Genomic DNA, 24,701 nt, shown 5'->3' on the forward strand with positions numbered 1-24,701 from the left:
CTTGATTATTTTTTCAAATGTTAAATTATTATTGTAGCATCTATTTAGATGTTAACCTAGTCTTAACTTTGTATGTTATTATTAGAGTGAGAGGGATTTGTAACAATTACTAAAATTGACTATTTGTAAGTCAAGTGCTAATGATTACCTAGGTGATTAAAAAAGTTTTTCTATGGGCATGAGCTTTCATTTGCCCTGGGTAAATACCCAAATGGAATTCCTGAGTCACAAGGTAGATATATGTTTAGTTTTATAAGAAACTGCCAGACTTTTTCTGAAAATACTTAGGCTATTTTATACTCCCATCAACAGTCTATGTGAGTTCCAGTTGCTCTGCATCCTTACCAGCATTTCATGTTGTCTTAAAGTTTTTAGCCATACTGGCTGGTGTGTAATGGTACCCAATTGTGAATATTACTTAGATTTCCCCAATGAGTAATGATAGTGAATATTTTTTGTTTATTGGCTATTCAGCAAACCTTCCTTTTTTATATATTAATGTGCTTTAAACTGTTTGACCTAATTACTCCACTTAAAATTTTTATCTATACAGATTATTTGAATTCTACCAGTTACAGTCTTTTGTACATTCAATAAATTTTAGAATTACACTTTTAAAAGACAAATGCCAAGCAAATTTTTCACTTCACTTTATTTTTTTTTTTTTCATTTTTTTTCACTTCACTTTAGATTAAGAGGTATTACATAAGAGAGATAGGGCATTGTCCTGTCTCCTGTATTCTGAGAATCACTCATCAGCAAACAAATAGTAAGCAGTCAGATTGATGAACTTTTTTGGGTATGCAACAAATAGAAGAAGGAATTTAAATGATAAAAATTACTGATACTCTCTAGTCAGTAGGGAAATATTAGATATGATAACCAAATAATAGCACAGTTTTGGAATTATCTGGAAAAATATCACAGATTTTACATTATGAATATATTGCTATAGATTTTGTTGAAATTTAGATTAGTGATATTTTTTCTTTTTTATCCTCTTTAGGTATTATTAATTTATGTAAACCTGGAAACTCTGGGATCCAATCCCTAATTGGAGTACTTTGTATACCAAACATGGAAATAAGGGTAGGTAGTTACTCTGTTTCATTTCCAGACTTAACAGAGGAAATTAATTGTTAAAAAAAGTTGTTTCAGGTATTGCTTTTTCCTCGTGAATTATTCATATGTATCACAGAGCATTTAAAAAATACATGAATAAATATTTACTACTTGGTTGAACCCTAAGGGTAATACAAATAATTTGAAACAGTGATGTTAGGAACTATGGCTGAATTAAAAACGAACTTAAAAATATGAAATTAATTATGCTTTATTCATTAAAAAATGAAAACAGTACAGAAGGGCATTCTCACTGTAAAAGGTTCAAGCAGTTCAAAACTCTATTCAGTAAAAAGTAAATACAGTATTTATGTATCTTATGCCTTCTAACATGTTTTTGTAATGAGTGGTGGTTTTCATTAAAATTGGGTTGTTAATATTAATATGCTTAATTATCAGATATATTCCTAAAATGTGGCTAAAACAAATTGAAATTGGAGGAAAAAATATAAACTCTTCAGTAGTTCTTTCTTTTCCACTTAGATGGTTTTGTTTTGTGTTCAACTGATTAAAACCTGCCCTTTTCTTGTTTTTCTCTATGTGAACCAAACCTGGAGTTGAAAAATATTAGAAAATACTAGCCAAGGGTGCCTTGCTTAAAATGTGAACTGAAAAGCCTTTAGACCATGGAAATGGAAGGGATGTGATTATAGATGGAAAGATCTATAAGCAGGGAACTGAAGGTTGGGGCTATTCACTTGACTGCTTACTTCACAGATGGGGAAAGAACATCGTTTTTGGAGTCTGGCCCACTGAAATTTGACTCCTAATTTTAGTCTTTATAGCTCCATTACCTTTGGCAAATTATGTTTCACCTGTATATCTACTTCTCCATATGTACTACAATGGTATAATAAAAGAGTAATTGAAAAGATTAAATTGTGTATGTAATATAGCACGCTGTAGTTATCTCTTCTCAAGTGTAGTCCTGAGATGGCAGTTTTCTAAAATAAGTAGTTCTGATTTTATCAGTTTTTCCTTCTGTGAATAAGACATTTAAAACCTCTGTTTTAAGTTTTTAAATTTAAATGAAGATTCATTCCATAAAAGTAAATGAACCGCATTTATTTGCACTTGCAGCGAGGTCTGCTTGAAGTGCTCTATGATATATTTCGTCTTCCTCTACCTGTTGTGACTGAAGAATTCATAGAAGCACTGCTCAGTGTAGGTAAGTATTGAAATCCATTTGTATCTATTCATATACTGTGATTTTTAAAATGGTTTATCAGCTGAGTCTCTCAAAGGCAAAATACTGAACTAAATATTGAATATCATTTTCTTACTGCATCATCATGGCATTAAATTAGCATTAAAATAAAACCTCAAATTTCCAAAAATAAGAAATTTTGATTTCTTTATCATCACCCTAGGTATTACAGATGAGCGGTGAAATTAGTAGAAAAATGGACAAAGAAAGGAAGGGCAAAGATAAGAAACTGATATAATTCTCAAATTAGATTATCTAATTCTCAGTATAATTTTATTTTAGCCAAATGATTCCTAAGTCCCAAAATGAAAGTTTAGACACTGTACATCAATAAATCATTTTTTTCTGTATGCCTTTTCAGTCTTTTTTTTTTTAACATTTTTAAAAGATTTATTTATTTATCTTAGTAGGGGTGGAGGCAGCAGGGAGGGAGTGTATGACCAGCAGACTCCCCACTAAGTAAGGAGCCCCACATGGGGCTCAATCCCACAACCCCTAGATAATGACCTGAACCAAAATCAAGAGTTGGTCACTTAACCAGCTGAGCAACCTATGTGCCCCTCTGTCTATTTATTTAACCAACATTTTAAAACATTATTTATGGCCTGATTAGCTGATGGTTAACTGATGTGTTTTAGTGATTTCTTATTTTTCTTCTAACTACCTAATTTTAACTATTTTAGATCCAGGCAGATTCCAAGACAGTTGGAGACTTTCAGATGGCTTCGTAGCAGCTGAGGCAAAAACTATTCTTCCTCATCGTGCCAGATCCAGGTAGAATTAGGGGAATAGTTCAAATTTATTACAAATACTATTTTTATGTTAAATTATGTAATATGTTGAACAGTATTTAAGCTGTGTCTGTGCTCTGTTTATTTCTAGGCCAGACCTCATGGATAATTATTTGGCACTGATACTCTCCGCATTTATTCGTAATGGACTTCTAGAGGTAAGAATTATAAACTTATTTTATCCTATTTTACTTTTTAATTTTCTCTGACAAAGTTCTCTCAGAGCAACAAGCATACATATGATTCATAAATGTATTCCTACATGCTATTCTGCAACTATAATATTTTCTTCTTATTTTCAAAGGGATTGGTTGAAGTGATAACAAACAGTGATGACCATATCTCAGTTAGAGCTACCATCCTTTTAGGAGAGCTTTTACATATGGTAAGTTTAGCAACTTTTGATTATGTTTCATACTATTAATGTCTTAATTTATAAAACAGATTATTTTAATAATGTTACTTTGTAATATCTCTAAGTAAATTTACGCTTTTTGAGTGTCTTTGCATTGCAAAGAGCCCTTGATGATGCCTTGTATCTATCTATACATAAATGTATGTGTGTATATGTTACTGTGTGTGTATATATAGTGTAGGCTAGTTTTATAAGTGAAAAAAATGTAAAAAAAGTACTGAATACTGATTTTTATACTTACTTTTGATGACATTTTGAGTCCTATAAATCTTTTTTTTTTTTTTTTTAATATTTTATTTATTTATTCATGAGCGACAGAGACAGAGACACAGGCCAAGGGAGAAGCAGGCTCCATGCAGGGAGCCTGATGTGGGACTCGATTCCGGGTCTCCAGGATCACGCCCTGGGCTGAAGGCGGCGCGAAACTGCAGAGCCACCCAGGCTGCCCCTATAAATCTTAACATATCTTAGAATGACTTGCTGCCTAACAAGAAATTCCAAAACTAGATACTACGTCAGTCGGGTAGCAGTGGAATTGACATATGACAGTCAGTGCCTGAATTTTAGAAAACTTTGTGAAAAAAAATTCAAAATGTAACTCCCTTGTTTGAACATATTCTCTGAGTTGAGATTTAGAAGTTGAGTACTTTTTGGGGTTTTTTTTTAGTTTTTTTGGAGTTTTTTTGCCTTGATTTTGTGACATCAGTAACTTTGGGAAACAAGGAGCTAAGAAAGTAATCTGACCATTCTCTAATCCCAGCAAATCAAGCAATGGGAGAACTGATTGTTTGTAAGGTAGAATTCCTGTTTATAGGTCACCTGTTAGTAGAATATTGAATAAAACGAACCACTTTAAACTCATTAAAGGAGGAAGTAACCATGTGGCAGATCTTTTAAAAGTATGTTATGATTTTCTTTTATTGGCATAGTATTTTTGTTGTTGTTGTTTCAGTCAATACTACCTCCAGTGTTTTTTTTTTTTTCCACATCAGCTGGGCTCTGTGAGTGATGTGAAGAGAGTTTAACAGAGTTTAACGATAACTGTCTTGTTTACCAATGAATTGTTTATCTACATGCTTCATTCTCCTTCAGCCCATCCATGGAAGAATTAAGTAATACTGCAGGTTTTCAGATGTGATTTTTATTTTCATTCTTTCATTCTAAGGTTATATCAGTATCTAGAATTATTTGCTTCTTATGAAGGAATCTTTTTTATAGATTTCATCTTTTCCTTCCTTCATGACCAGAATTCTTGATTCCCTTGAAATATAACAGCTGGTTATTTTGAGTATAGTGCTATTAGTTCATTGCTTATTATGCTTAGATTTTCTGGCTTCCACATTTAATTACTTCTCTTCATTGGTGGAAAGCAGATTGAGTGGTGAATTTTGTTTGGAAAGCAGGATTAATGTAACATTATAGCATTGGATCTAAGTTTTGAAATGTAAACCTTTCAGATCATTTAAGAATTGAATTTAATTGGTTACCACTTAACACTATAATGTTAAAATAAAGGATCTGTAAAATTCAGACTATTTTTTAATGTAACAGGAGTGTGTATCTTCATTCTGTCCCATCTTGTTGAAAGATAAGATGAATTATAAGTAAGTATGTATTGGAAAGTAAATCATTACGTTCACTTTATGAGTAAAACCTTTAGTATTTCATCTATGAGTAATCTATAACAAAATATTTCTATTTGTCAACTCTTAAAAAATGTTATATTTTACTTTAGGCAAATACAATTCTTCCTCATTCACATAGCCATCATTTGCACTGCCTGCCAACCCTCATGAATATGGCTGCATCTTTTGATATCCCCAAGGAAAAGAGATTGTGAGTATCATAGCTCTGTAGCTAAGACTATGCCTGGTGTATTTAATACCCACTTACATGACCTTCTCTTTCAAAAATTGCATATGTGTATGTAGATTATGCTTGGAAATTTTTTTTTTTTTTAATTCTCTTAAGGATGCCTTACAGATGAGGGGAAGATTGATAGTATTATTTGATAATTTGTATTTTAGGCTACCAAGTATTATTATAGCTTAGTAAAATCAAGTTTTTCTAGCATGTTTCTTGCCAAGGACGTAAACTTTCTGCCACAAAATTAAAAATGTTCTTTGAAAAATTTCTGGACTATTTTATGTTTTGAGCAGCAGTTCAGGCTCTTTAATGTCTAAAATATTTCAAGTTAAGGGATCCCTGGGTGGCGCAGCGGTTTGGCGCCTGCCTTTGGCCCAGGGCGCGATCCTGGAGACCCGGGATCGAATCCCACGTCGGGCTCCCGGTGCATGGAGCCTGCTTCTCCCTCTGCCTATGTTTCTGCCTCTCTCTCTGTGACTATCATAAATAAATAAAAATTAAAAAAATAAATAAATAAAATAAAATATTTCAAGTTAATAAAGCACAAAGAGTAGCAATATCTTTTGTATGTGTGATTAAAAATGTTGGAATTTAATAACTTGTAGTATAGGCATTGAAGTAAGTTAAACTCTTAATACTGAAGGAAATATTGCAAACAAAATTTGAAACAAAACTATGGTAATACAGCTGTAGCTCTGTTAGAATTTCACATTGCTAATAAAATAAAATTTAAAAGGTAAAAATGGAGAAGCCTGGTTGGAAAGTGCTAGTAGGAATCTTTTTCATTTTGTTAAGACTTTGTCTAAACCAGGAGTGTTTTCTTTTTCTTTCTTTCTTTTTTTTAAAATTTTTCTTAAAGATTTATTTATTTATTCATGATAGATACAGATAAAGTGAGTGAGGCAGAGACACAGGCAGAGGGGGAAGCAGCAGGTTCCTTGTAGGGAGCCCGATGTGGAACTCTATCCTGGATCACTACCTGAGCCGAAGATAGGCGGCAGGCACCCAACCGCTGAGCCACCCAGGTGTTCCCCCTCCCCTTTTTTTTTTTTAAATTCTACCTGTTATGATTAGAGAAATCTATATATTTGGACTTTTTGTAATGTTAATGAAATCTAGTTCATTAGCTGTTCAGAACTGTGAATTTTTATTAAGTTATATATTTCTTAAAAGTTTAGTTAGTTCAGAAGTACACATATGGGCCTCACAATAAGTAAATAATATTCTATTAACTTTAACTCTGCCAATGGATATACTATTATTTAATAGAAGTTGTATTATAAACTAAGAGTATTAGGGACCATCTCAGTTCCAACTCTAGGCTTTCATAGCTTTCAGCTTTTTTTTTTTTAAGTTTAAGTAACCTCTCTCTACATCCAGCATGGGACTCGAACTGACAACCTTGAGATAAGAGCCACATACTATACTGACTGAGTCAGCCAGTCATCCTTTTCAGTTTTTATTTTAGTAGTTTGATGATGGAAGAATGTTTTTCCTGAGTCCTTGTAGACCTAAACTCTATGGTTCAGGTTATGACCCATGAATTTCATGGTTCATCCAGAATTCAAATTTACCTTCAGAATTTCAGCAATAAGAACCTTATAATGGTTTTTGTTTTGTTTTGGTGGTGTTCTTTTCACTCAGCAAGCTCTTTATTTATAAATACTTGCCAATCTGAGCACATCTCAAGGTTTTAAAATTTTAAATCCAATTTGTTTTTCCCAGGAGTTCTGGAGTTGAGACTTTTTTGCTACCAGATTCTCAAAAACTCTGCTTTTATGAACCACAAACAAGGAATTAAAAATAATTTTTAAAAAAAAATACCATTTACAATTGCAGATCAGTGGGAGGAAATAGAGACTATACAAATTGATACTGGAATCATCAATTATCCACATGGGGAGAAAATGAAATATTCCAGCCTTATATTATAAATAAAAATCAGTTTTAGATGGATTAAGGATTTAAATGGGAAAAGCAAGTTTTTAAACTTCTGTAAGAAAATAGAGAAAACTAGGTTTCTAACTTTGTAGGAGTTCTTAAAACCAATATACAAAAAGTCCCCACCATAGGGCACCTGGGGGTGGCTCAGTGGTTGATTGTCTGCCTTTGGCTCAGGTCATGATCCCAGGTCCAGGGATTGAATCCCACATCAGGCCCCCTGTGGGGATCCTGCTTCTCCCTCTGCCTATGTTTCTGTCTCTCTGTCTCATGAATAAATAAAATCTTTTTTTTTTTTTTTAAAGTGCCTGCCACCACAGAAGAAAAGATTAGTAAATACATATTTAGTTGGATTTACATAGTGTTTTTTCATACAAATAGCATTGTTCTTGATTTTTTTTTCTTTGTGGTTCCAAATTTGATTAAATAATTTACTTTCTAGCAACCATCTCTAGCCTTAAATTTATATATTTTACTAGGATAATTTACCAAAGTGATCTCTTTAAAATTATGCTAGCTTTGCTACAGAATTAATTCCGTTTTTTTTTCAACAGGCGAGCCAGTGCAGCCTTGAACTGTTTAAAACGCTTCCATGAAATGAAGAAACGAGGACCTAAGCCTTACAGCCTTCATTTAGATCACATTATTCAGAAAGCAATTGCAACCCACCAGAAACGGGATCAGTATCTCCGAGTTCAGAAAGATATATTTGTTCTTAAGGTACTCAAATGAAACATCGCAATTTTTAACTTCATTTCCTAATTTTTAACTGATGGACGTTAATACGCTATACTTGCTGAGTTAGTTTTACTCAGGCTTATGGATTTTCAAATGGCTTTCTAGTTTTACAAGCATTAGAGCTATGTTTCTATAACTTTTTAAAGTTAAAAAGCCTTGATAATTCATCCTTAAATGAAAAATCTTTCTTTAAATTTTTAAGATTTGAACTTCGTTTTCTGGATGTGAAGAGAATTGCCTTAATTTTCCTTATTACTTTCTGATGATTTTAGGATACAGAGGAAGCTCTTTTAATGAACCTTAGAGATAGCCAAGTCCTTCAACATAAAGAGAATCTTGAATGGAATTGGAATCTTATAGGGACCATTCTTAAGGTATGATAAGATACTTCTTGGTTATAGCTTCACTAATTATTCACTGTAATTCATCATGCTTATATGTTTGGGAATTGATAAATACATATGTAATATAACCCATTATATTTTTCTAGTGGCCAAATGTAAATCTAAGAAACTATAAAGATGAACAGTTGCACAGGTATGTAACAACTATTTTGCATTTAAATTGAAAGAACTTAAATTTGAATTATATGATATCTAATACCCATGAAAAGTAATAATTGGTGTTTTAAAAGATACATACATACATTTTAATAGTTGGTATTCCGTAGGTACATGTATACATTTTTGTGTATGCTGTTCCAACCCAAAAGCATCAACTAATTCTTTCTCTAGTTATTTATATTCTGATTTTAGTTTTAGAACAAATGAAGTACTTGAGATAAAAATTTCTCAGATTGGGATAATATCAACCATATTGTAATCTTAGCCCTAAGTAACATATGAGGATGACATAATAAGGACATACTGTTCATTTCCCAAAGTGATGGCCATTTATTTTTACTATTCTACTTGCATTTGCATCTGACTTTGGAGGGTTAGCCATTTGTCCTCCTCTTTGCATTCCCATTAACTAAGTTGAAGTTTTCCATGTCTTTCATAAAACATACTAATGTTCATAGCATACACATCACTTCAAGCTACTGTGCTGTTCTCTAGTACCCCCATGCATTTTTACTCAGAATGAATTTAGACTGATCCACTACCAGTACTGATTTCATTCATCATTCAATGAGAGGGACTTTACTTCATTTTTCTGAAAAATTTATGTCCTTAATATTATTATTTGATTGTATTCATCTCCTCATGAATTTAACTTAATATCTATATTAAGTTTATAGAGACTATATATAAACTTACATTGGAATAAAGAAACAGCACCAACTTTTCATACTGCTTGAGAACAGAGATGAGGTGTCATTCAACTTTGTTTCTCCAAATCCTAGAATTGGCACCATTGTTGGATTGGATTGTAGTGCATGAAATTAAATTGAATTAAGTTAAATGGAAGCTTAGCCCATAATGTCAAAAGTGATATTGAAATATAATAAATTAGGTCCATTGCTTCATAAATACAGTTGCCTAAATTTTACCTGAAGCTTTTGGGCTTGGCTTTTGCTTAATTGTGAAAAAGTGACAGAATTATAGAATGATATATTTTGCTTACAATTACCTAGTATAGGATTATTTTATAGAATCATGGGACAAAGACTGTCACAAAAGAATAGTAGAAGAAAATTTATGTTCAGGTGTCTTCTTCCTATTTATCCAAGCTTATCTTCTAGCTATGTTATATCTGTATTTTGCCAGCTAGCTTCTTTGTTCTCTACTATTTCTTTCAGACATCTCATCATAAAAGTATTTCACAAACTGTTCTTGACAAATAAGGTTATTGTTTTTGCATGCGTGTGTGTGTGTGTGTGTGAGATGTACCAGATACTTATTCCCTCCCATTTACTCTAATGGTTTAAACCCAAAACATATTCAAAGCCCAATTACATCATAAGCTATGGTTAAGATTTTAAATTGATTTTTTGGTTTTTCTGTTGGTAATTTTATTTTGCCTGTAGGTTTGTACGAAGACTACTTTACTTTTACAAGCCCAGCAGTAAATTATATGCCAACCTGGATCTGGATTTTGCCAAGTCTAAGCAGCTCACGGTTGTGGGTTGCCAATTTACAGAATTTCTTCTTGAGTCTGAAGAGGTAATAAGCATTTTGAATATTTTCCTAACAAATGTTTTTCATTGAATTTGCCCCCTTCCTTTTATTTCTGAATATGTGTAAGTTATATTTAGAAGCATATGGAATGAGTCCAGACCTAGATTTGAATCCTGACTCTGTCACTAGCTAGTTACGTGACTTTGGACAACTTATGTGCCTTATAGAAATAAGAACTGGTTTTCTCTTTGTAAAATGGAAGATAGTATCATCTTCATGCAGCATTGTGTTGAATGAAATTTAAAAGAACAGGTACTCAGTGATTGGTATTTGTTATTAGTAACTTCTTCATTATCATTTTATTTTTTGGATATGATTAAAGTTAATTTTTCTAATTATGGTCACTAAGTGTTTTTCCAATAATAGAACAATGTATTTGCTTTTAGGATGGGCAAGGATACTTAGAAGATCTGGTAAAAGATATTGTTCAGTGGCTCAATGCCTCATCTGGAATGAAACCTGAAAGAAGTCTTCAAAATAATGGTTTATTGACTACTCTTAGTCAACACTACTTTTTATTTATTGGAACGCTTTCTTGCCATCCTCATGGAGTCAAAATGTTGGAAAAATGCAGTGTATTTCAATGGTGAGTTGTTTTAGTCTATACCTGAACTTTAATGTAGTCAGAAATGTATGCTTTTTATTCTGTGTACATGTATTTGATAAATTTTATTAAAATACTAAAAAAAACTAGAGTTGTTATCTTGATGCTTTGTTCTTTTATGTGATATTTGCGATTAATGCTTTCTTTTAGAAATGCTTGCTTAAGGGCGCTTGGGTGGCTAAGTTAGTTGAGCATCTATCTGCCTTCGGATCAGGTCATGATCTATCTCAGGGTCCTGGGATCCAGCCCTGGCAACAGGCTCCCTGCTCAGCAGGGAGCTTCATGCTTCTCCTGCTTGTGCTCTCTTGCTTGCTCTATCAAATAAATAAAGTCTTTTTTTAAAAAAAAAAAGCTTGTTTTTATTTTCGTCCCTATTTTTTTTTTTTTTTTTTTTTTTAGTCTCCTTAATCTCTGTTCATTGAAAAACCAAGATCACTTGCTGAAACTGACCGTTTCTAGCTTGGACTACAGCAGAGATGGATTGGCAAGAGTCATCCTTTCCAAAATCCTTACTGCAGCCACTGATGTGAGTATAACAGGCAATAAAACTATTTTTTTATAACCAATTAATTCAGTACCTCATAAAGCCAAGTAAAATTAATTATTAATTCTAAGAATATGGGATGAAATTGGAGTTTACTTTAAAATAGTAATTCCTCCAAGAAACCATATACAGTACCCATATTTTTCTAGAAAGGGGAAGAAGCAGCTAGATTTAAACATAAGTATTTTGTTTTGCTAGTACTAAAAAAAATACGTAAGGGGCTAGACCATCAATTCCAATTTTTCTGCCAGTTGCAAAACTGTCCCAAAACGAAGTCTAAATAGGCTATCCATGAAGTTTGTTTGTGTTTTTTGTTTTTGTTTTTATATTTTCATTTATCTTTGTAGGCCTGCAGGCTGTATGCAACGAAACATTTAAGAGTATTATTGAGAGCTAATGTTGAATTCTTCAATAATTGGGGAATTGAATTACTTGTGACCCAGCTCCATGATAAAAACAAAACGATTTCTTCTGAAGCTCTTGATATTCTTGATGAAGCATGTGAAGACAAGGTGAAGGTCTATTATATTATAAAATACTTAGACATGAATTTTTATTGAATTATTATTTTAATCATTAAAATTAATTAATTTCAATTTTACTAGAAAATAATGTGAAATTATAATGTACCTAATGTAAGTGTTTTGGAAAAAGAATTTACTATCATTTTGCAATTGTTAATTTGCCTAATAATTACTTTTTTTAGGCCAATCTTCATGCTCTTATTCAGATGAAGCCAGCTTTATCCCACCTTGGGGACAAAGGTTTGCTTCTCCTCCTGAGGTAAATATTAAGTAAATTTTTCTTATAACTGTGTTTTTTGTTGTATTCTCTTTAGCAGTGTATTTTAAAGCTGAATTCAAATAGGAAGCACTTTAAATAAAGAGTTTAGTGTTAACTTCTGAAAGAGGTCTATTTTAGAATCTTAGACGTCCTTTAATACTAAAACTCTTTTTTCATTGTTTCCTTAATGTTTCTTATACGTTTGTCTCTCCTCATTATTTTCATGACATTTTCTTTACTGTGATTGGATTAATTTGTTCTTGTAAGATTATGAAAATTTATCTGTATTTGAAATTATATAAATAATAGTTGACCTTTTACTTTCAGGAAGAAGCTATTCCTAAAGTCTTTGAGCTTCTTAAACACTTGTGGTCAGAGTCTTGTGTTAAACTGTTTCTTGTTTTAATTTACAGATTTCTTTCCATTCCAAAAGGATTTTCCTATCTGAATGAAAGGGGTTATGTGGCAAAACAATTGGAAAAGTGGCACAAGGTAACTTTCTGTTGAGTAAGCTTCAATTTGTATGTTTTTACCTTAGGGCATAGCTCTATGAATTTAGAGGATTTTTATATCAACATTTTGAAGCTCAAGAGGTCAAATATTTAAACATTCATATATAAAGTCAAGTCTTAAATTCTATGTAATTATTTGTGTTTATATCTATCCATTTTTAAAACTACATTATTTTGTAGCAAACTATTAACTTTGTGTACATTCTATTGAAATTTTGCTTTCAGTTTAATTGATACAATGTACTGGTATAATTTGTTAACCCTACTTACTATCATTTCTTTTATTCTTATTCTTGGATCCCTTATGTAGCCCTTTTAAGCTACAACTAAAACATTTTCCTAAATGAAGAAAGATTATAAAACAGTTCTGCAAAGCAGATATAATAATCTAATTAAACTTTATTTTAGGATGCTACTGACATAAACCTGAGAATAGAGTTCTTGCTACTAGTTAACTTCCTTGCTTTTCTTTAGCTGGTCATCACTGTGATTTTATTTTCTTTGAAGCGTTAGAAATTGTCAAAGCATCTTAGAAACCCATGGATAATCAGTCTTAATGTAAATAATTTTTAGATTTTTCATCATTTCAATTATTATTTATATTGAACCATATTTCACAAGAAATTCTCGGGTTTTTTTTTTTCCTTTTTTTTTTTTTTTTTTTAAGATTTTATCTATTTATTCATGAGACACACACACACAGAGAGGCAGAGTCACAGGCAGAGGGAGAAGCAGGCTTCCTGTAAGGAGCCCAATGGCGGAACTGGATCCTGGATCCCGGGATCACGCTGTGAGCCAAAGGCTCTCAACCACTGAGCCACCCAGGCATCCTGAAATTCTTGTTTTTTAAAAAATACTGTAACTATAAAACATACTTTAGGCAGAGCACCTGGGTGGCTCAGTCAGTTAAGCATCTACCTTCAAGCTCGGGTTTGGATCCCAGGATCCTAGGATCAAGCCCCACATCTGGCTCCCTGTTCAATGCGAGCTCATGCTCTCTCTCTCTCTCTCTCTCTCTCTCTCTCTTTCTCTGTCAAATAAATAAAGTAACTTTCTTTAAAAACAAAAACATACTTTAGGCATGAAGTCTTTCAATAATTAATGAATTGGAGAATTGAGAGAAGATGTGACAGTTTTAAGTTACTTAAACAAATTACCATAGTAAAATCAGTCACCGTATTAGGAAATTGCTTAGGATATCTGGCACACTACTTTGAAATAGTAGGTACAAGATAAAACTACTATAAATGGCATGTGTACTGTTTAAGGAAACAAAAGAAGGGTAGATGATTCTGCCTTAGAGATTAGAATTAGCAAAAGAAATTTTGGGTGGGCTCAGGAAATGATATGATATTTGAGATAGTCTTGAAGAGTAAGTAGGTAAATACATTGACTATAGGTTATTGAAACTTCAGACTTTTGGAGAAAGCTATATTCCACTGTAGTTAGGGCTAGGATAACTGAGGAGTGGAAAGATGAGACTGAAATGTTGAGTTAGAAGTAGATTATAGAAAGCCCTATAAACCATATTATGTCATTAAGGAATTTCACTTTTATCAGAAGTGAGGGAATTTTAGGTGTTTAAAGTCTAGTCTAATTAGAGCTGTGCCTTAAAAACATTGACAGGTCGTGTAGTGCAGGAGTGGAAGTTTGATCATTAAAGGTAAAGCCTAGGAATCTTAAGACCAGTTAAGAAGCAAGAACTGGTAAAAATGTGAGTTTAGTGATGCTGAGATTGGATAGGCAGGGATACATTTTCTGGGCATCTTTGAAATAAGATGGACCAGATGTGTGGACTGATTGGATATAATGAATGAAGAGTCCATCTTGACTCTTTAAAGTTTCTAATTTCAATGACTGAGTATGCAGTGGATCACCATGAAGAGATTGTGATTACAGGGGTGCCAGGGGCACCTCGGTGGCTCAGTTGGTTAAGCATCTGCCTTTGGCTCGGGTCATGATCCCGTGGTCCTGGGATGAGCCTCATGTCAGGCTCCCTGCTCAGCAAGGAGCCTGTTTCTCCCTCTCCTTCTGCCTCCCCTCCAGGGTGGTGGTCTCTCTCTCTCTCTCTCTCAAATAAATTTTTCAAAATCTTTAAAAAAAGGAGAGATTGTAATTATAAAAAATAGTTTGCAGGATAAGGATAATGATTTTTGAATATGTTGAATTGTATTATTACTCTGTGGAATGACCAAGTCATTGTATCCAGAAAATATTTGGAATTTTGGATCTGGAGCTCATATATGTGCTGAAGATTGCAATTTGGGAGTCCTCAATATATAATAGTAGTTGAAACCTGAAGTGAGTGAGATCACCAGGGATGATAAAAAGAAAGAACAAAAAAAAGAAAGAACACTGGAAATTGCTCCCTAGAGAACATCCTGGTTTAATGAGGGAAATAGAAGGACAGAAACACAGAAAATTGCCAGAGAGAATGGTGTCACTAAAGGATGCTTCAGGAAGGAGAGGTCAGTGATACATATTTGTTAAAAAGATGAACAATAGAAAATAATCTGTTGAATTTGACAGTTTGGTCATTGGTGAAATGTTTCTTTAAAGGTTTTTATTTACTTATTTGACAGCACAAGTAAGGGGAGCAGGAGAAGGAGAAGCAGGCTCCCTCCCCACTGTGCAGGGAACCCAATGCAGGCCTTGATCCCCAGATCCTGGGATCAGGACCTGAGCCGAAGGCAGATGCTTAACCAACTGAGCCACCGATGCACCAGTCACTGGTGAATTTTGCTAGAGCATTTTCAGTAGAAAGTTACAAACAGATGCTGAATTGCAGTTACAGTTAATTAGGCAGTAAATGAGAGGTGTCAAAATAAAGATAGCATAGTCTCTCTCTCAAATTAGAGAAAAGGAGAAAGGGAAGAGAACCAGCTTACTGAATGCCTACCATTTCAGGTCTTACCTCATTTAATCCTGAAGACAATCAATGAATTATTTTATGTTATTTCTATTTTGTGAATGAAAATTTGGAGATGAAAAAAAAAAAAGAAAATTTGGAGATGAAGAGGCGTAAACCTTATCCTAGGTCACAAAGCTTAAATATAGCAGAGCAGGGGTGCTTTTTGATTCCAAAGCCCATGCTCACTATATTTTGATTTCCTCTCAGTAGCTTATGGCGTGCCAACATGAACTGAGACTGTCTCTGTTTCAAAGTAATAAAACATCCAGGCCAGTAAAGTATTAAAAATTAACTCATTCATTTTAAAACTTCACCTAGTACTCAGACCTGATATAGACATGGAAACCTACAGTGGAGGGAAGATTTGTTCAGTCTCATCACTCTTTGTACTCATTCCGCTCCCCATTTACTAGCTACCTTCTGGTTCAGGGCCTTGTCAGCTTTGGAGCAGGAGGAAGAAGGGGCATAGGGCCAAGAACAGACTTACTCAGTTGGTACAATTGTTATCTGGACTATTTAGCTTTGAATGTGGTAGATTTCAAATGTTAATTCTTTTACATGAGGGTTACTTTCATGCATTTCTCAAAGACCTCACCACTCTGGAGCTCTCAGTTTTAGTTCCCTGGACAAGGGCAGTGGCTCCTCTGCCTGCCTGCTTATATTTCCTGTATAGGCAGAGATCCATCCCTCAGTTCAGGTTTTCTTGCCCCTCCAGATTGGTTCTTTTGGGCAGAATCCTCAAGAGGACCCACATTTAGAAACTCAGTGCATTTCACAGCTATAAACCATACCCCTGACCTTTGGCTAGTGTTTTCCAAATGAATTCCCCTGGTCAAAAGATTATTCACATGAATGTAACTACTCCTGTATAAAGCTCAGAATACTTGCCTTAATTAGATTTTTTGCATGGAGATTTTCATATCTCCGTTTGGTAATAATGTAGTGGTAATAGTAGCAGTAGTAATAATTATGGTATAGTATAAATTAAAACCTCATGTTACTATTAGAAAGTAAATATGGAACCTAAAGGAAAAATAGGAAAAGTATGTTTTTAGAGGCTCTAAATAGGGAGTTAAGGTAACCCATCAAATTCAAGTTGTCTAAAATAGTTTTGAATGAAAAATGTCTCCCTGTGCCCTTATTCTGTCTTTTCTGAAGGTAATGCCTGTTAACAGTTTATTTTGTATGCATTCAGAGATGTTCTATCTATAGGTACATACTCTTTATTTAAAAATAAAATGAGTTCTGTTATCAAATATAGATAAGAATGTTTTTCATTTAGCAGTATATCTGAGGGATCTTTTCAGAGCTACACATTTAAATCTAGCTTGTTCTTTTGAATGGCTGAATAGTACATTATGTGAATGTACCTTAATTTTTATAACCACTCCTGTATTGACATTGTTTCCAACATTTTTTGTTTTGTAAACAGTTTACTGGATATTCATTCATATATCTTTGCATGCTTGTACATATATATCTATAGGATAAATTTATAAAAGTATAGTTGTGAGTCAGAAAGTCAGAAAGTATGTTAAGTAACATTTTTGATACATAGTGCTAAGTTGTTTTCCAAAGAGGTCCTACAAATTCTTTTTAAACAGTTTAAAGTGGAGATCTTTTGTAATAAAGATGGCAGTGTGACTGACTTAAAGAACCTAAACTTTTTCAAGTTTTAGTTGGAAACATTTTTTTACATTTGACTTGATTTAAATCAGTGAAGAAAGAGCTATAATGTTTTTACCAAAAAGTGCTAAAATTATACAATTCATTTAATTTTCTTTTAGAAATTTTTAGTGAATATGTTTAGGGTTTAATAGTAAGAAGCTAGTTTTTGTTCGTAATGGGGAAAGGGATTTAAATAAGATGAAGAACAAAACTTTTAACTTATGGACTTTAAAATAGTAATTGAACATGGGGATAAAAATATAAGCAGAAAGCTTTTGGGTATGATAGAACATTTGTATTCATAGCACCTTGCTCTACCCTTTTTAAAAGTATCTTAAATATCCTGTACAGATGTTCATTTTTCTCATTTTTATGCTTGTAAGATTTGCTAGGTACTAACATGTTATGAATTTTGTGACTCATATGATACTGCATACAACTAAAACAATATTGTTCTCTAGGAATACAATTCAAAATATGTTGACTTGATTGAGGAACAACTTAATGAAGCACTTACTACTTACCGAAAGCCAATTGATGGTGATAACTATGTTCGTCGGAGTAACCAAAGGTACAGTCTAGTTAATGAAATAATTTATTACTGGTGTTCAAATATAAAATTCAAAACCAGTTCATAATAATTCTTTATTTTTTGAAGTTTTCTGAGTACTTGGAAATTTTATTTCCTTCACTGACTTAAGAAAAAATTCTTAAAGCATAGCATTGACTGCTCAGGAATTCCAGTGGCACTCATACTGAATACTCTTATTGATACAGTTTATATACATTCCATGCTCTTAAGCCTACTCTTTCTGGTATTAGCTGTCTTAACATTACTCAGTGTTTTGAGGCCAGCTAAATTGTTATTTTCCTAGAGAAATCCTCATGCTTTTCCACTTTTCATATTTTTACATATGCCAAGAAGGTTATATCTTTATCTAGTACTTTATTTTTAGTCCATATTTTAATTAGCATGTTGTAAATGAGGCAATAGGTATATCAATCATCTTTATTATACTAGATTACAGCGTCCTCATGTCTACCTGCCTGTACACCTTTATGGACAACTGGTACATCACAAAACAGGCTGTCATTTGTTGGAAGTACAGGTAAAAAGATAATTTACTTGTTTTGAATAGTTTCAGTGATAGAAAAAAAGCCCTCAACATTGCTAAAGTAGTATATTTTACAAAAAACTTCTCAAAAGCCTTGAAGTTAGCAGCATTAATTGCTTTTAAAGCCATCTATATTATAACTGACTTAGACATTCTGTACTTGTAATCCTTAGCTATATCACTGGCTTGCATGCCGTTCCCAGACTTATATGTCACCTTTTGCATAGCTAATTTGTTAAGCTTTTGAAAGTCTGAGTTCTCTCCTTTATAGTTTGTTGGGGAAGTTCATCTCTTTAGTAGAAACATACTAAAAAACTGAATTTCTTCATTGTTCTTATTGGGAAGTTTAACTGAATCTTTTTCAGATTCAGTTATCTTTGATAAGCAAGAAACAAAGTATTAATTGCTGTTTGTTTGTACCTCATTATTGTTAATATACTTCATGGAATATAACAGGATTAGTGTCATGCAGTGTTGCTTTGATTGTATGCACACCAAATTTATGGCTGTGAATATGTCTTGCTACTAAGTGTTTTCAATAAATGCAGTTTTTTCTTTTAGAAATACATACAGAAGTATTTGGGTGCGTGTCTCTTGAACAATAGTAATCTGGCAGTTTAGTTCATTTTTATATTGGTGTTCATCCCAGGAGCAAAAGTTTTGCATAAATGTACTCTGTAGTGTCCTATTTTTATATTACATCTCTGACAACTTTTGGGGCACATACCTTTCTTTATGTTAGCTTTTTTCATTCATTAGTATTTTGTTTAAAAAACTGATAATTATCACTAACATTTTTATAATACTAGGTACCAAGTATTTTGTTAAGTACTTTATATGTAATAATTAAGTCATTACTCCTTAGGAGACCGCTCTCTGTTTAAGAGATTAGGAAATCAAGGCATGGGGTGATTAAGTGACTTGCTCAAAGCCACATAGCTAATAGGTACTAACTCTAGAATATGAACTCAAAATCTCTGCACTAGTGCTGCTTAAGAAAGCTTACATAGAGTTATTTTAGAATTTTATATATACAAAAGTTATAACATGCCTTAAAAATTAGGTTTTAAGATGCAATAAGAAAATACATTGAAAAGATATTGTTACTCATATTTTTTTTTTTCTCCAGAATATTATTACCGAACTCTGTCATAACGTTCGTACACCAGATTTGGATAAATGGGAAGAAATTAAAAAACTGAAAGCATCTCTTTGGGCCTTGGTTTGTAATAAACACTTCTATAAGATCATCATTTTTAGATTTTTCTAATTTTCCCATTAATAATAAATAAAAACCATTTTTTTTTGGAACTTGTTCTCAGATTAATATTCTAAGACCAAGATTGTTTCTACCCATTTTAAATATTTTTAGGCTGGAAAATACATGATTAAAATATTCGTTTTCTTGTTAAGACAAATGGAGCATTAATTTCTAAAGTTTCTTATTTTTAAGGGTTTTTTTCTCTTTTTTTTTCCTCTCTCTTAGATGGGGTTAAATTTCTTGTTTTTGAAAGCTTTCCAAATTTCTTAAAAGAATTACTCTTATAAAAATATTTGATAAAAGTGATTTCTTTTCTTTCAGGGAAATATTGGCTCATCAAACTGGGGTCTCAATTTGCTACAAGAAGAAAATGTGATTCCAGATATACTAAAACTTGCAAAGCAATGTGAGGTTCTTTCAATCAGAGGGTATGTTACTTCACTCATAAATCTTTCTAATGTATATATTCTTGTTCACAAAGGGCTGTGAGGGAAGAGTATTTTATGATTCAGTGTAGTCCATTAGAGCTATTAGTTCACTGAAAGTCCTAATGATACAGGATTTAAGAAGAAAAGGGTGCACATCAGGCTAACTCAGTCAGTAGACCATGCAACTCTTGATCCTTGGGGTCATGAGTTTGAGCCCCATGTTGGAGATAGAGTTTAGTTAAAAAAATTTTTTTTTAAATGCACAAAGTCAAACATCTTAAGGAGGGGCACCTGGATGGCTCAGTCAGTTAAGCATCTGCCTTCAGCCCAGGTCATGATCCCAGTGTCCTGAGATCAAGCCCTGCATCAGGTTCCCTGCTCAACGGGGAATCTGCTTCTCACTCCTCCTGCTCTTGTACTCTCGATCATCTCTCTCTCTCTCTCTCTCTCTCTCTCTCTCTCTCTCATTTTTGTTATCATAATGTTGAAGTTTAGTTACTGGCAAACAGTGAAAGTAGAGTAGTGTATGTGCAGTAGTCCAATAGCCCATATAGTCCAGATTTATTCCAGAAAAGTTAATATATGTCATTTTTTCCTAAGATTGCATAATGTTCTTCTAAATTACTTCTTTGTAATTACTATCTATATTAGGAAGGTTTTCATGTTATTTATAGCCTCCTCTAAGTTACTCCTAACTCCTTTTAATACATGTTTTCATAAGCTAAACAATATTTAATGACCTTTAAAGAAAATTCAGATGTACATATAGCAAACTCATATTTTAGTTGCTGTAAGAAATCACAGTTTGGAATTATAAGCTGTCATTACTACATCTTTTACTTATAGGACCTGTGTATATGTGCTTGGACTCATAGCCAAAACCAAACAGGGCTGTGATATTTTGAAATGTCACAACTGGGATTCTGTAAGACATAGTCGTAAACATCTGTGGCCAGTGGTTCCAGATGATGTAGAACAACTCTGTAATGAACTCTCATCTATCCCAAGCACCCTGAGTTTGAACTCAGAGTCAACCAGCTCTAGACATAATAGTGAAAGTGAATCTGCACCATCAAGTGAGTATTGTTGACAATATTATATAAAGTTAGCTGACATTAACAGTTGTATTTATAATAACACAATTTAAATGTATTTGTTAGATTTCCTAATTTACTTTTTTTCTAAGATAATTTGACAGTAATGGGGTCTTGAAGAATGCATTATCTTTTCACAACAGAGTGTTTAGCCACCAGACTACATTGTTCTCTCTCCTTGTTTTCTAAATAGCCTTTAGAAAATCCTAGTTACAGAGTTAAAAAACCAGCCATGTGCCAGAAGAACCATTCCCCTTTTGCTTATAATAAGATCTAAAAAAAGTAAATGTTTATTTGCTTACCTTTTTCATTTACATACCTTTTTCACTCAGTTTTCAAAAGATATAGAGATTTTTGAACCAGAATATGTTTGTTAAGAGATATTATATTCACATATTCATTTCTGAGAGAAGAGCAAAATTTTAAAGCTAAATATTTAAACTGTTAAAAGAGTATTAAAAATCAATTAAAAAACAGTTTGTGGTTTTAAGCCCTGGGCTAAATGCTGTTAGGCATACAAAATTTAAGATCGGGTTCTTTTTAAGAAGATAGTGCAACATTTATCAAACCATATTTCACCAAGTCTAAGATGCTGTGAATTATAAGATGTACGAGTATTTTATGCACCACTAAAAAAAGAAGAAAAAAATATTACCTATTAAACCAGAACATACCATTGATTACAAGATACGTTCTAGTTTTAGAGATGACTAAGTATGAAAAATATGCATAATAGAATTGACAAAACCTGAAAAAAATACATTATGCAAGTTTATTTAGGATTTTACTTTGCTCTCTTTCAAAATAAATTTGAAATAGTTTATAATTATTCAACAAAAAGTTAAAAATGGGATGAAATCTTATAGATGTTATTAGACATGGAGTCTTTTTTTTTTTTTTAAGGATTAGACCTTGAATCCTTAGTACCTAAAGGAAAATAACAAGCCTAATTGATATAAAATTTTTTTTTAATTTTATTTATTTATTTATGATATTCACACAGAGAGAGAGAGAGAGAGAGGCAGAGACATAGGCAGAGGGAGAAGCAGGCTCCATGCACTGGGAGCCCGACGTGGGATTCGATCCCGGGTCTCCAGGATCGCGCCCTGGGCCAAAGGCAGGCGCTAAACCGCTGCGCCACCCAGGGATCCCGCCTAATTGATATAAACATGAATTTTAAATGCTGTGACTTGATTCTTTATAAGTATATTTTAAGATTGGGAATTCATTTCTTAGAAGATTAATCTCTCCCACTTACTGTGATTTGAAAAATAACAAATCTGTATGAACTGAGTGAATATCCATGATCAAGCCTCCTTTTTCCTTTAATTTTATCCTAAATATTTGGAGGTTTTAGAAACTCACTGGCATTAAAACAAAGTCAGGCAAAAACACAGTTCATATAAACTTTGATGAATCGTATAATTTTTCTTTGGAAATAACAGAAGTTCCTCCTAATGACATAATTTCACATTTTATTTAAGTTTAAACACTTGATCTCAAGTTCTTTTTTTTTTTTTAAACATAGCTCGGAAAATTTTTCCCAGATGACTGTTCAATAAAAAATTCTTGAAATATGTCACTAACAGTTGCCATGATTTTGTTTTGTTATTTTTTATGCACTTTTCTAACAATCTTTTCGTTATAGGTATGTTCATAATGGAGGATGACCGGTTTGGCAGCAGCTCTACCAGTACATTTTTTCTTGACATCAATGAAGATACAGAGCCAGCATTTTATGATCGACCTGGACCTATAAAGGATAAAAATTCATTCCCTTTCTTTGCTTCTAGTAAACTTGTGAAGAATCGTATCTTAAATTCACTTACTTTGCCTAATAAAAAACATCGTAGTAGCAGTGATCCAAAAGGAGGGAAACTGTCATCTGAAAATAAGACAAACAACAGGCGGATCAGAACACTTACGGAGCCCAGTGTTGATTTTAATCATAGTGATGATTTCACGCCCATATCCACAGTACAGAAAACATTACAATTAGAAACTTCATTTGTTGGGAATAAGCACATTGAAGACACTGGTAGTACTCCAAGTATTGGAGAGAATGACTTAAAATTCACCAAGAGTCTTGGTACAGAAAATCACAGAGAAAACACAAGCCGAGAGAGATTAGTTGTAGAAAGTTCAACAAGCTCACATATGAAGATACGTAGCCAAAGTTTTAATACAGACACTACAACAAGTGGCATAAGTTCAATGAGTTCAAGTCCTTCACGAGAGACAGTGGGTGTTGATGCTACAACTGTGGACACAGACTGTGGAAGTATGAGTACTGTGGTAAGTACTAAAACTGTTAAGACAAGCAACTATTTGACACCACAGTCTAACCATCTGTCTCTCTCCAAATCAAACTCAGTGTCCCTGGTGCCTCCAGGTTCTTCTCATACACTTCCTAGAAGAGCACAGTCCCTTAAAGCACCCTCTATTGCTACGATTAAAAGTCTAGCAGATTGTAACTTTAGTTACACGAGTTCTAGAGACGCCTTTGGCTACGCTACACTGAAAAGATTACAGCAACAAAGAATGCATCCATCCTTATCTCATTCTGAAGCTTTGGCATCTCCCGCAAAAGATGTGCTGTTTACTGATACCATCACCATGAAGGCCAACAGCTTTGAGTCCAGGTTAACACCTAGCAGGTGAGCAAATACACATTTAAAAATGAACAATAATGGTTGCATTTTAACAGACTTAAAAGCATTAGACAGGTTTTACATCTACATAAAGCCTCAGCACTGACCTATTATAATTATTTACTGTGGTAGGCTATAAGCTCCTAGTTACCCGATATGATTTGAAATGGATTCTTGCAGCTGCGAGGGGGGAAAACAAATTCTTTTAGGCCCTGAAAATAAACATATATGGTTAACAAGGACACACAAGTCACAAGCTTTTTTTTATTTCTCGCTTCTGCAAGGATCGATTTTAAAAAGAAGCATGTCGGGGGAATCAGGAGCTTAAGACCTACAATAACAAACAACCTTTTCAGGTAGGTCAATTTAAGGCTCCAAAAGTTGACCTTTATTATTATTATTATTATTATTTTAAGTAACTACAAATTTCAGTGAAATTATTTTCAGTTTGTCTTAAGTAGCTGGTTATGTAGTAGAAACCTAATGAACATTAAATGAATCACTTGACTCTCAGGATTCAGCAGTAGCAGTTTGTGCTCAAGAACATTTAGGGGATTACTATGCCTTATCTAAAGATTGTTACCAAGTGAAGAGTTTGATTTTACCTTTAAAATATATGCAATGTTAAATTTGACTGCTGCAAGGATTTCTGTACCCCTTTTTTGGTTGTTGTTGGGCCAAATACTTCTAAAAACCTACTTAGTTTTGGTTATTAGTTCCCATTTATTTAGTATTTATTAGTATACTAATATGGATTAGTATTTGTCAAGTACTGAGAATAGTGCTTGATACACATCATCATCATTATCATTATGGGTAGTTATTTCCTTATGTAACCCATTTGGCTTTTACAGAACCAAGTTCTTAATAGCATTACGAAGTTATTAAGCAGTTCTATGTCAGTAATGCTAATACGTTTAGTAGAGGGGG

At 33.1% G+C, this 24,701-nt stretch overlaps 1 protein-coding gene across 5 annotated transcripts in view; it reads left to right on the forward strand.

The window, feature by feature from the left end:
• RICTOR (RPTOR independent companion of MTOR complex 2) overlaps positions 1-24,701 on the forward strand; it is a 117,176-nt gene that overhangs the window by 75,624 nt on the left and 16,851 nt on the right. For 4 of the 5 annotated variants that reach the window (XM_072824811.1, XM_072824814.1, XM_072824813.1 and 1 more), the window contains 22 exons: positions 1,007-1,089; positions 2,203-2,290; positions 3,013-3,103; positions 3,212-3,278; positions 3,425-3,505; positions 5,271-5,371; positions 7,897-8,062; positions 8,353-8,454; positions 8,571-8,617; positions 10,050-10,185; positions 10,587-10,786; positions 11,204-11,330; positions 11,696-11,860; positions 12,055-12,131; positions 12,545-12,623; positions 17,684-17,793; positions 18,244-18,331; positions 19,467-19,559; positions 19,920-20,026; positions 20,873-21,102; positions 22,769-23,777; positions 24,056-24,127. In XM_072824811.1, the coding sequence (XP_072680912.1) occupies positions 1,007-1,089; positions 2,203-2,290; positions 3,013-3,103; positions 3,212-3,278; positions 3,425-3,505; positions 5,271-5,371; positions 7,897-8,062; positions 8,353-8,454; positions 8,571-8,617; positions 10,050-10,185; positions 10,587-10,786; positions 11,204-11,330; positions 11,696-11,860; positions 12,055-12,131; positions 12,545-12,623; positions 17,684-17,793; positions 18,244-18,331; positions 19,467-19,559; positions 19,920-20,026; positions 20,873-21,102; positions 22,769-23,777; positions 24,056-24,127 (3,319 nt within the window). The remainder of the gene's footprint in view (positions 1-1,006; positions 1,090-2,202; positions 2,291-3,012; positions 3,104-3,211; positions 3,279-3,424; positions 3,506-5,270; positions 5,372-7,896; positions 8,063-8,352; positions 8,455-8,570; positions 8,618-10,049; positions 10,186-10,586; positions 10,787-11,203; positions 11,331-11,695; positions 11,861-12,054; positions 12,132-12,544; positions 12,624-17,683; positions 17,794-18,243; positions 18,332-19,466; positions 19,560-19,919; positions 20,027-20,872; positions 21,103-22,768; positions 23,778-24,055; positions 24,128-24,701) is intronic. The other variant, XM_072824812.1, reaches the window with a different exon arrangement.

Source organism: Canis lupus, chromosome 4 (genome assembly GCF_048164855.1).
Source record: "Canis lupus baileyi chromosome 4, mCanLup2.hap1, whole genome shotgun sequence".
NCBI classification, from domain to species: Eukaryota; Metazoa; Chordata; class Mammalia; order Carnivora; family Canidae; genus Canis; species Canis lupus.